This window comes from Bubalus kerabau, chromosome 1 (genome assembly GCF_029407905.1).
Source record: "Bubalus kerabau isolate K-KA32 ecotype Philippines breed swamp buffalo chromosome 1, PCC_UOA_SB_1v2, whole genome shotgun sequence".
Lineage (NCBI taxonomy): Eukaryota > Metazoa > Chordata > Mammalia > Artiodactyla > Bovidae > Bubalus > Bubalus kerabau.
The window spans coordinates 231,553,853-231,566,300 of NC_073624.1; the positions used below are offsets into that span (position 1 = coordinate 231,553,853).

The 12,448-nt window shown below is 49.1% G+C and overlaps 1 protein-coding gene across 1 annotated transcript in view; it reads right to left on the bottom strand.

Moving 5' to 3' along the window:
* Window positions 1-420: 420 nt before the first annotated feature.
* The window catches only part of FAT2 (FAT atypical cadherin 2), a 74,611-nt gene continuing 62,583 nt past the window's right edge, over window positions 421-12,448 (bottom strand). The window contains exons 20-23 of the mRNA XM_055566808.1: window positions 7,417-7,858; window positions 4,097-4,250; window positions 2,590-3,047; window positions 421-953 (exon numbers count right to left, since the gene is read on the bottom strand). Of these exons, the coding sequence (XP_055422783.1) occupies window positions 421-953; window positions 2,590-3,047; window positions 4,097-4,250; window positions 7,417-7,858 (1,587 nt within the window). The remainder of the gene's footprint in view (window positions 954-2,589; window positions 3,048-4,096; window positions 4,251-7,416; window positions 7,859-12,448) is intronic.

Genomic DNA, 12,448 nt, shown 5'->3' on the forward strand with positions numbered 1-12,448 from the left:
CTTGCCTGTGAGGCACAGGCCCGCCATGGCCTGCAGAGCGCAGCTGTGGGCAGGTCTAAGAGTGTGCCCATCAGGGTCGGCCCACTAGTTCAGGCTCTGAATCCCTGGGGACCGTCAGAGGGGCCCACTGCCTCTTGCCTATCCCAGGAGTCAGTTTTTCCTGGGTTTCTAGGGTAACGGCTCTGGGCACCCCCTTTCTGCGGGGGGGCCCTGGTGCGCTGTGTCTGGAGCTCTACCCTCAGCTTCCCTCCATCCTCAGGAACCCGCTGGGGTCTGCAAGAGCACATTTCAAGATTTGGCAGCTTGGACTGGGTATGGGGGCTTCCCTCCCTCTTTCCCAGCCACGCTCAATTCATTCCCCACCAGTTGGGGGGGAGGTGTCGGGTCCTCAGCCTCCCGCCTGCCTCCCTCTGAGGATAGCTAGAACATGACCTCCTCACAGCTCCCATAATCACTCTCCACCATGTCAGAGCCCTCATAGTTGGGGGGGGCCTGGGGCTGGCCCCGGCCCAGGGCGTGCCCACCCCCCACCTCACAGTCGGCATAAGAGGGCCCAGCGCGGCTGAGGCGCATGCTCACCCCCTTGTAGCCCCCTTCTGCCAGGCAGGGCCCTCCCCCTCCCTGCCGGAACTGCGAGTGGTAGTAGCTGATGGCCGTGTACTCGTTGAGACAGGGAGCCGGCAGGTGCTCCCGGGGACTGGGGGGCCGTGGGGGAATCAGATCTTCCAGGTTCTGGTTGCTGTAACGGGGTGGGAGAGGTGCTCGCTTGTTTTCCAGCTCCAGCGGGAAGGGGAAACCCCCGTAGAGGCCACTGGGGTCCGGCATCACGGCTGGGTTCTGGTGGCAGTGAGGCGACGGTGGCGCTGGGCCAGGGGTGACTTCGGAGTGGGGGTATTCCCAGCGTTCCTTCCTGGAGTACGTTGGGGGCCAGACCGTGGCTCCGCCTGGGTACACTGAAAGGGAACACATGATAGGGTGAGCTCTGAGTTTCCCTGGTGAAGGTTCCAGCTGGCCTTAGAGCTAATGTACATGACTTAGCGTCTGGCAGAGAGGAGCCAGGGAGTCAGTGGGTATGTGGCCCATCTGTGTGTGTTGTCTCGGGCAGCTTAAATTAATATCTAGAATCCAGTGGCGCCAAGTTGAAAGCCAGAGGTTTAACTCAAAGCCAGCCCATTTTGCAAATCTGTGCCACTGCCTTCAAGGGTCAGTGAATAAGGGAAGAATCTGAATGGCTCCATGCAGCCAACTCCCATTCCTGGAGACAGCAGCTCCATCAAAATCCTACTGGTGAGTTTTGTCTCCTTAATTGAAGGAAACAAACATGTCTTTTGGACTAGGAGATGTGATGGTGTCTATTACAGGGAGTGATTACATGAGATGTGGCTTGGAAGCTTGGTGATCAGGCATCCTTGGACCTGCCTCTATCCCTGGTCCTGAGAGTTGGGAGAGTTACAAGTCACTGTGTCTATATGGGTCCCAGTTACCCTAATGGCAGATAGTTAATGCCAATAACTGTTGAACTATTAGTAAGTAAGCCTAGAAACATAAAGTACTTTACAAATTCACCTCCTGTTGAGCTGAAAATGAGAGGAGGGTGAAGAGTGAGCCAGGTCTGGCCCAAGGCTGCTGTACCTCTTGACTGGGTGGCCAGCCAACTAGACAACTGCCTCTCTCTCTCCCTTTCCAGAAAAGTGTAAATATACATGTAAGTGAGTTAAAGTCACTCAGTTGTGTCCGACTCTTTGCAACCCCATCAACCATACAGTCCATGGAATTCTCCAGGCCAGAATACTAGAGTGGGTAGCCTTTCCCTTCTCTAGGCAATCTTCCCAACCCAGGGATCAAACCCAGGTCTCCTGCATTGCAGGCGGATTCTTTACCAGCTGAGCCATCAGGGAAACCCAAGTAAATATATACAGAACCTTCCTTTTAACCCCATGGATCCTCCCCACCCCCATCCAGGGTCTGTGGGTTTCTGCCATGGACGTCAGTCCTGTGGAGTGACTTGGAATTTAGAGAAGTGGATCACAGTTCAGTGGAACGAGGCATAGACTCTTGAGTCCAGAGGCCTGGAGTCTGGTCCAGCCCACTAGTGCACCAAATTTCTTGAAATTCGAAACTGTACTTGACAGCCTTGATGCAAGTCAAAGGTTCCCCAACACACGGGTCTCACTCGAGAGGAACACCGAGTTTTCCTGCACAACTTAATCTGAGCCCCTTCTCCCCTCCTGATCTCGACCTGAGGGGAGATTCCCCTACTTTGTCTGGAAAGGGATCCCACCTTCCTGTTGCACCTCAGGAGGAGGCAGGTCTCGCATTGAAACTAGAGAGGAAGCCTCGTGGGTCGTGCCACATTCCAAAAGACACCCCGTGGATTTCCCCGTCCATTCAAGGTAATTCCCGATGGCTGGACACCTCTGCGAATGTAACCCCGAGGATGAAGTCACATCCAGTGCACCCTGACCTTGACCACATCCCTTCGTGGACTGGATGGTGGCTGAAAACACTCATGTCTCAGATAATGGGGTGTTTCCGTCTACTGCCCTGTCCCATCAATCCCAGAGGCTAACAGCCTGTGGCTATACTGACCCATCTCCTCGCCTGACCATCTCCTCTTAATGATGGCCTCATTGTCAGGGTGGGAAGAGACGGCAGCTGGCGGGAGTCTGGGAGGAACACTGCAGACCATGGGCCGTTGCTTAGAGCTGGGTCCAAAAGTGACAAGTTCATTTGGAGCCGAGGTCTTGCCTGGCTCTGTTTGGTTCAGGTTGTTGCAGGAGCTGGTGCTCAGGGGGTTGAGCTCAATGGCAGGCATGGCTTGGGTGTCAACACCCACACTCCTGGCCAGGAGATCTGGGTCCTCCATGGCCACGGGCTTGTGTGACTTGCAACGGCGGCAGTAGAAGAGAAGCACCGTGGAGATGACGACGATGACCAGCAGGGCCACTATGATGATCAGAATCTCCTGCTGTCCCCAGTCCCCCCTTGTGATCTCAGGGGTGACGAGGCAGTGTCCTTCTGAGCAGCCCCTGGCCTCCATTTCACACCTGCAGGGACAGAGAAGTAGAGGACCCAGTCACTATATAGGCCTTTCCATGTCCCCTCTTAATTTATTATTTATTTGGCTTTATTGAGTCTGAGTTGCAGCATGCAAGATCTTTCTTTGTGGTTCACAGATTCTCTACTTGTAGCAGGCAGGCTCTGAAGCGCTCGGGCTTAGTAGCTGCAGCCCGCAAGTTTAGTTGCCCCGTGGCATGTAGGATCTTAGCTCCCTGACCGGGTGCTGAGAGAAAGGACTTTAAGATAAACATATGGGAGAATCTTGGACAAGCCCTTTCCTTCTCTGGGTCTCTGTTTCCCCACCTGTAAAATGGGTGGGTGGACCACACCACTGGATCTCTTACATACACCCTGACAACAGGGTGGGGGGGTCCCTTGGGAGCGTGTTATAAATAGAATCCCAGGCCTCCTTCCTTGGAGATGCCAATTTAATTGTTCCAGGAATTTTTATTTTTCATAAGTCTCCCTCATGATTTTTAAAGGTTTCCAAGTTGGGAATTCGTAAAACCAGTGAATTGCCAGAAGCCTCTTTGTGTCTAGGATTATTGTGGGTGATTCTCCTTCCCTGGCAACCCCAGGGCAGCATTACATAAGGCACAGGTAGGTAGTGGTGGGGCATGAATCCACAGTGGAGCCTGTCCCAAGGGGAATCATTGCCCCCGGGCCACTTTCTGAAAAGTCAGGGGCCAGAGCAAGAGAATAAGAACTTGAGCATTTTCAGACTTCAGCAAAGACCAGAAATGCTTGAGGAGCTGGTATGAGGTAGATTCCTGGGCCCCAGCCTGGCAAGTCCAGTCCACTAGGTTCAGCAGAGGGCTTGGGCGATCTGTATGTATAGCTAGCACCTCCCTTCCCAGGGTGCTCTTGATGCAGGTGGTGGGAGGAAGGAGGCCTGACCCCTGGAAAAGGCGAAGAGGCCAGGTCACTGGATTACTTGGCCCCTGGCTGCCCACTGGCCTCTTTAGAGCTCAGAGGGCAGAGGTGCTGCCAACCTCAGGGAGAGGAGCCCACAGCCGGGGGCCTCTCCTGTGCTTACCTGTCTCCTGTGTAGGGGTAAGGGCAGATACAGGGGGCTCCCTCGGGGGAGGAGATGCAAGTTCCACCTTCCAGGCAGGGAGTCGAGGTGCAGTTCTCCTTTCTTTGTTCGCAGTGCCTCCCGGCAAACTGTGGGCGGCACGCGCAGACATATCCTGGGAGGAAAGGGCAGGGAGGCAAGAGGACACACTGGCCTCGTGGTCCGGCAACTGCGGGTGGACTGAGCCCCCAGGATGGAGGGGGACCTTGAGTGTTTGCAGATCCCAGCGTCCACACTTAGCTACTGAGTGCTCCCCTCTGCCACGTGCTCCGTGTTGGGCAGTGGTGCTCAGCTGGGCAAGAAGACTTAATCCCTGCCCTCAAACAACTTACAGCTTACAGGGAACATTCATCTAACAGATATGAATGGGTATCGTCATTGTCATCCAGGACAATGCTATTCAGTGTAGTCACTACTCTAAGCATCTTCATGTATTAGCTCATCTGACCCACCCGTTGGCTCTGAGATTGGTTGCTGTTATGGTCCTCATCATTAGTTACTATTATTGTCCTTGCACCTGGGGACAGGTGGAAGTTGATGGCTGGCCAGGAAGTGAGGCCTGGGAATGTATGACATTGGCTCAGAGTTACACTGCAAGCAAATGGCAACTTGGTGGTGGTCGGGGGTCAAACTGAGACAGTTATATATCATATCAGTATATTAGTAATTATTATAAAAATTCATTTTATTGAAAGGAAGTGTTAGGGGAGGAAACTAGCCTAAACTAGGGACCAGGGGAGGTTTCCTGGAGGAGGTGGTATTTTAGTTCAGACCTGAAGGATGAGTAAAAATTAGCCAGGCAAAAAGAGAGGAAGATGCTTAAAGCAAAGGAGAATGTGTGCAAAGACTCAGAGGAGAGGGCATGACATATCACCAGGGGTCAGGACAGGGGTGAGCCTAGGGAGCCTAGGGAGAGTGGGAGCAGGAGGGCTGGCAGGTGAAGGGTCCAGTGCATAGGAGCCATAGGCAGGAGTAAGAAATTGGGATTCCATCAATGGCACCCCACTCCAGTACTCTTGCCTGCAAAAATCCCATGGATGGTGGAGCCTGGTAGGCTGCAGTCCATGGGATCATGAAGGGTTGGACACGACTGAATGACTTCACTTTCACTTTTCACTTTCATGCATTGTAGAAGGAAATGGCAACCCACTCCAGTGTTCTTGCCTGGAGAACCCCAGGGATGGGGGAACCTGGTGGGCTGCCATCTATGGGGTCACACAGAGTCGGACACGACTGAAGCAACTTAGCAGCAGCAGCAGCAGCAGCTGAACAGCAAGGGGAAGCCACCACTAGGGTCTGAGCAGGAAAGTGATGTGCTCAGATCTGCACTGTGTAAGGATGGCTCTGGTGTCTTGCTGGAAGATGCTAGTGGAGGGACAGAAGCAGGAGAGCAAGGAGGTGGCTGGTGCAGAAGAGAAGATGAGAGGTGATGAGGGCTGGGGTCAGACTCATGGCAGTGGGGACACAGAAGTGATGGACTCCTTGGATATCTAGGTAGAAATGACAGTATTATCAGTCAGGCAAACATTAGAAAACAGGAGACTGCCAAGTGTTGACAGGGATACTGGGGCTTAGGAACCCCATGCACTTGCTGGTGGAAGTACAGACTGCTGCAGCCATGCTGGTCAGCAATCTGACCTGACGTAAAGTGTTGGTATACTCTGGGTTTGTGAATTTCATGTGTGTGTATGTGTGAAAGTTCTCATGTAGGTTCGTAAGATGACATGGAAGGATGTTCAGTGCAGCCCTGTTGATGGAAGTGGGATGTCCATTGCTAGCAAAGTGGAGAGGGGAGAGGTAAGCACACTCACACCTTGGCAAATTGAGCCGAAATTAAAAGCAGTAGGAGGGAGGTTCAAGAGGGAGGAGACATATATATGTGCCTATGGCTGATTCATGTTGATGTATGGCAGAAACCAATGCAACATTGTAAAGAAATTATCCTCCAATTAAAAAAAATATTAGAAAAAAGAATTACTTGTGGCAGTGTGGATGGAAGAGTGTAAAAATTCAAGCATGTGAAATATAGTTCATGCATGTTGAAAGGATACTTTTAAAAAACTTTAGGGATCTCCCTGGTGGTCCAGTGGTTAAGATTCCATGCGTCCACTGAGGGGTGAGGGTTTGATCCCTGGCCAGGAAACCAAGATCCCAGATACTGTGCTGCTGCTGCTGCTGCTGCTAAGTCGCTTCAGTCGTGTCCGACTCTGTGCGACCCCAAAGATGGCAGCCCACCATCCTCCCCCGTCCCTGGGATTCTCCAGGCAAGAACACTGGAGTGGGTTGCCATTTCCTTCTCCAATGCATGAAAGTGAAAAGTGAATGTGAAGTCGCTCAGTCGTGTTCGACTCTTAGCAACCCCATGGACTGCAGCCTACCAGGCTCCTCCATCCATGGGATTTGCCAGGCAAGAGTACTGGAGTGGGGTGCCAGTATGGCCAAAAAAAACCCCACTTTAAATGTTTACCTATGAGTTTGGGGAAGGGAAAAGGCAGTGGAGTATAAAGGGCAGTAAGAAAGAGAAACTTAGCATGGACCAATGATGACACAGATGTGTTGACTTCAGCCTTCTATATGGAGGTTCTTATTCACCCCCTTCCTCCATCCAGAAAAAAAGTAGAAAGATAGTTCTTGTTGAAGGAGAAAGAAGACTCTTGGCCTCCCCTGGTGTAAACCTGCTGCTGCTGCTGCTAAGTCGCTTCAGTCGTGTCCGACTCTGTGCGACCCCATAGACGGCAGCCCACCAGGCTCCCCCGTCCCTGGGGTTCTCCAGGCAAGAACACTGGAGTGGGTTGCCATTTCCTTCTCCAATGCATGGAAGTGAAAAGTGAAAGTGAAGTCGCTCAGTCATGCCCGACTCTTAGCAACCCCATGGACTGCAGCCTACCAGGCTCCTCCATCCATGGGATTTTCCAGGCAAGAGTACTGGAGTGGGTTGCCATTGCCTTCTCCAGTGTAAACCTAGCCAATCCCAACTCACCAGACAGTAAAGGAAAGGGAGGAATTATTTCCACTGAGATCTGCACCCTGAGCCTGTCTCAAACTTCAGCCCTGTGACCTTGTCTGAGTTCCCTTACCTTTCCAAGTATCCCTTCCGTAGCACAGTGGTTTCTTGAGCAGTAAAACAGAGCTTTACTTCCCTCTCCCCTCTCTCCCTCATGGGGCTGTGTTGGAGAAATATGCTCAGTCAACTCTACAGTGATCCACGATTGCTAGTTCAGCATGTCAGGGTCCTCTGCAGAGTCTCCTGGGATAAGCCTCAGGGTCAGCCACAGCCTTACCTGCCCCGCCAGTCTGCGAGCACTTCCCACCGTTGAGACATGGGTTCTGGCTGCACTGGTCACTGGGGAAGCAGCACTGGGTGAGGGCCCGCCTCTCCAGCAAACCGGCCACCTTCTTGCCATGGACCAGCAGCTCCAGCACCTCTCTGTTGATCACAACAGCATCCAGGCAGCCTTCAAAGCCCTGGGAGACATTTGGGGAAGAATGCGAGTGGACGAGGCCACCCAGAAAGAGGTCCCTTTCAGGCTTCAGACCCCGGCAGTTCTCTGGGAGCTTGAGGGAGGTGCTGCTTGCACTGTCAACCAACAGGCGGATGGAAGTGTCCATCTCCTCCACCAGAACAGAGTGCCACTCGTGGTCATTCACGTGCAACCGGGAGGAAAGATTTCCATAGAAGCCACCTGGGCAGTGGTATTCCAGCTGGAGCACTCCACTGACCAGCTGTAAAGAAAACCCAGATGACCATCAGCAAAACCAAGAAGTGCTTCGAAAAACCCTTGCTCAGAAGCTGCTAGTGCAGAAAATGTTAGTGTATTTTTACAGGTAGAAGGGGTAGTGATTTTTCAAGGCTGTATTTTTTTCAGACATTGTATTTGTAGAGCATAAAGCCCCTCAAAGTGCACTTCCATTTATGGTCTCATTTGGCCCTTGCTGTTCTCCATGGAATATCCTGGGCAGGGGACATGTCTGTCCATTTCACAGATGAGGAAACTGAGGCCCAGAGACATCTCGCCAGCCCCTGTCTTTTGGATTCTTCTTCACAGGCCTCTCCAGTGTTCTACTCTCCTAAGCCTTCAGGGAAACCAAAAACCTCCCTTTCACCCCCGCTCACTTATTCAACAGTTCAGCACTTCTTGAAGTGGATCTCAAAGATGATTTCAGGGGATCCACAAGCTGACAAAGGTGCATATAGTCAAAGCTATAGTTTCTCCAGTGGTCATGTATGGATGTGAGAGCTGGACCATTAAGAATGCTGAGCACTGAAGGATTGATGCTTTTGGACTGTGGTGCTAGAGAAGACTCTTGAGAGTCCCTTGGACTGCAAGGAGATCAAACCAGTCAATCCCAAAGGAAATCAACCCTGAATATTCACTGGAAGGACAATGCTGAAGTTGAAGCTCCAGTTCTTTGGCCACATGATGCGAAGAGCCAACTCACTGGAAAAGACACTGATGCTGGGGAAGATTGAAGGCAGGAGGAGAAGGGGATGACAGAGGATGAGATGGTTGGATGGCATTATCAACTCAATGGACATGAGTTTGAGCAAACTCCGGGAGAGAGTGAAGGACAGGGAAGGGTGGTGTGCTGCAGTTCATGGGGTCACCAAGAGTTGGACACAACTTAGCAACTGAGCAACAACAACAACAAAGTGAAACTATTAACTAGAGCTGGATTAAGTAGAGCTTCCTCTGGGTGAAATGTGAAGATCTTACCCAGTGTTTTCTAGAGACTGGCTATTTGTACACAATCTTGCCAATTTTTGCCCTGGTTGAATTCTACACATACCTTTTTTAAAAAGAACACTTAGTATTATTACAGCAAATGGAAAACCAATATAACTTGCCATTGAGGAAAGAGAATGTCAAAAGTAAGTACATCTTATGTATGGAGAGAGTAACATAGAAAATTACAATACCATATGTAAAATAGATAGCCAATGGGAATTTGCTGTGTGACTCAGGGAACTCAAACAGGGGCTCTGTGACAGGCTGAATAGTGGGATAGGAAGGGAGATGGGAGGGAGGCCCTGGAGGGAGGGGACATGGGTGTACCTATGGGTGATTCTTGTTGATGTATGACAGGAAACCACAAAATTCTGTAAAGCAATTATTGCTCAATTAAAAAAAATTTTAAAATAAGAACATCTTATACAAAGCATTGTTATTAAATCACTGCTTTCACTTACTAAAGACCACAACTCCATTGATCCCTCCATTTTTTCACTGTTTCTCCCTTCTTTCATGTCCTCATTCCTCACCTTATCAAGCTTAAAGTCCATAGGCAAATTATTTTCCCTTTTTAATTTGGTAGATCTCACTTGGCAAATACACAAATCAGGTAAAACTCAACTTTCCCTCTACTCTGTATAGGTATCATAGAGCTGAACGTGGCTACGGAGTAACACACAGCCTTTGCATATTGGTCTCCCTTTAATTTCACGGCCACAAATGTGTCCTTTGTACTGCCCAACAACTGTACAATTGTACTGTCTTGGTTGGGCTCCTCTGTTGGCTCAGACAGTAAAGAATCCACCTGCAATGCAGGAGACCCAGGTTCAATCCCTGGGTTGGGAAGATCTCCCGGAGAAGGGAATGGCCACCCACTCCAGTATTCTTGCCTGGAGAATTCCACGGACAGAGGAGCCAGATGAGCCACAGTCGATGGTTTTTCAAAGAGTCGGACAAGACTGAGCGGCCAACACTTCTACTGTCTTGTTTAGTCCCCTCACTCTCCCAGATGACTATTTTCACAACTTCTCTCCTTAGACCCTTAATGCCTCTCTCCCCATCCTCGCTCTCAGCGACCAGATGGGAAGTTACAGGCATGGTCGCCATCACATCTGTCCATGTTGTCCAAAGCCAATCTCTCTATTCGTGCACTAGATCCCACCCTACCCTTCTTAACCTCCTATATATTGGACAAGAGACCACTGACTATCCTTTCTCCTTCCTATATCTTTGTTTATTCTCTACTGGATCATTCCAGTCATCATATAGACATGCTGTTATTGCTCTAATCTTTAAAATATATATGTATTTATTTATTTGCCAGGTCTTAGTTGTGACATGCAGGGTCTTTGATCTTTGTTGCAGCATGTGGGATCTTTACTTGAGGCATAAGAATGTCTTAGCTCTGGCATGTGGGATCTAATTCCCTGACCAGTGATCAAACCTGGGTCCCCTGTTTTGGGAGCATAGCGTCTTCTCCACTGGACCACCACGGAAGTCCCTATTGCTCTAATCTTAAAAAAAAAAAAAGAAAAAGTTTTATTGAACCCACATCTCTTGCCAGATTGCACTTTCTTTATTTGCTTTCGCTGTGTAGTAAAATTCCACTCCTACCCACCCTGACACCACGACACAGAAACCACTAATGTCAGAGTATGCAGCGTCCTCTTTGTTGCCAAATCCAATGATTGATACCACTTCATATCTTATTTGACCTCTTAGCAGAATATGACTGAGCTGATCATTCAATGCTTCCTTCTCTTTTTATATATAATTTTATTTATGTATTTATTTATGTCTGCTGAGTCTTTGTTGCTGTACACAGTTGTTCTCTAGTTGCAGAGAGTGAGGGCTACTCTCTAGTTGTAGTGCATGGGCTTCTCATTGCAGTGACTTCTCGTTGCATAGCACTGGGCTCTAGGGCATGCAGGCTTCATTAATTGTGACACATGGTTTCCGTAGTTGGGCTTCTCATTGCAGTGACTTCTCTTGTTGCATAGCACTAGGCTCTAGGGCATGCGGGCTTCAGTAGTTGTGACACGTGGTTTCCATAGTTGGGCTTCTCATTGCAGTGACTTCTCTTGTTGCATAGTACTGGGCTCTAGGGCATGTGGGCTTCATTAATTGTGACACACGGGTTCAGTAGTTGAGACTCCCAGGCTCTACATTGGCTCAGTGGTTGTGGTGCTTGGGCTTCGTTGCTCTGGGGCATGTGGGATTTCCCCAGACCAGGGATTGAACCCATGTCTCCTGCATGGATTCTTTACTACTGAGCCACCAGGGAAGCCCCACTGCTTCCTTATTAATACAAACCCTTCATCTGGCTTCCCAGATTCAATACTCTGTTCATTTTCCTTCACCATCGCCGATTGCATCTTTTCATTCTCCTTTATTGGATTCTCCTCTTCTCTTGACTTCTCAGTGATGGAGTATCTCAAGGATAAATCCTTGATGTACCCTATTTTTAACCTGCAATCCTTGGTGATCTCCCCAGTTTCATGGTTGTCAATACTACATATACGTTGAAGAATCTTGGATCTTCACCTCCAGCCCAGAACTGTCTCATCAGATTTGTTTGTCCAGCTCCACTAGTAGGTCTGATAGTTATCTCAAGCTCATGTGTCCAGAATGGAACTCCTGGTCACCTCCACTTCCCCAATCTACTCTATCCATATCCTTGGCTAGGTCTGTTGGCAGCAACTCCATTCCTTCAGGTTGCTCCAGGTCAACGTCTTACTCCTTGTTTTCTCTCCTAGCCCTCATTCAGCTCCTCCGGGGTCCTGCTGTCTTTGCCTTCAAAATATCTCCAGCATCTGAACTCTTTTTTTTTCCCAGTTACCCTGTCATTCCCCTGGTCTAAACTGCCATCATTTCTCACCAGAATTACTTCCTTTGGGCTGGGTCTTTCCACTTCCATCCTTGTTCCTCTAAAGTCTATTCTCAGCACAGTAGCCATGAGGACCCTTTTCACATATGTTAAAACATCTTAATTCTTTGCTCAAAACCTTTAACATCCCCTACATTACTCAGAATAAACCCCAATGTTCTTAAATAGCCTGAGAACTTTTTATAGATATGATCTCATCTCATCTTATTATGTATCCGACCTCAACTTGTGCTACTCCTGTTCCCCTGCTCACTTCACTCAAGCCATATTGACATCTGAGCTGTTTTTAAACATGCCAAGCAATCTCCTACCAATGACTGTTCCCTTTACCTAGAATGCTGTTCCCCCAGAGGTCTACATAACTAGACCCTCAATGAAACCTTCCCTAACCACCTTATTTAAAATTGTAACTTCCCACATTCCTTATCCCCCTTAACATTTTTTTTCTTTTAACCCCAAACACTTATTACATTTAGACAAATTCTGTAATTTTATGATTTACTAGGTTTACTGTCAGTTTCTCACCATAGGATGAAAACTCTAAGAGGGTTGTTTTTTTTTTTTTTTTTTTTTTTAATATTTTTCACTGATAAGACCCAAGCACCTGGAAGAGTGCCTGTTGCATAGTAATGCTTGATAAATATTTGCTAAATGAATTCAGTTCTAACTAGGGCTTCCCTGGTGGTCTAGTGGTGA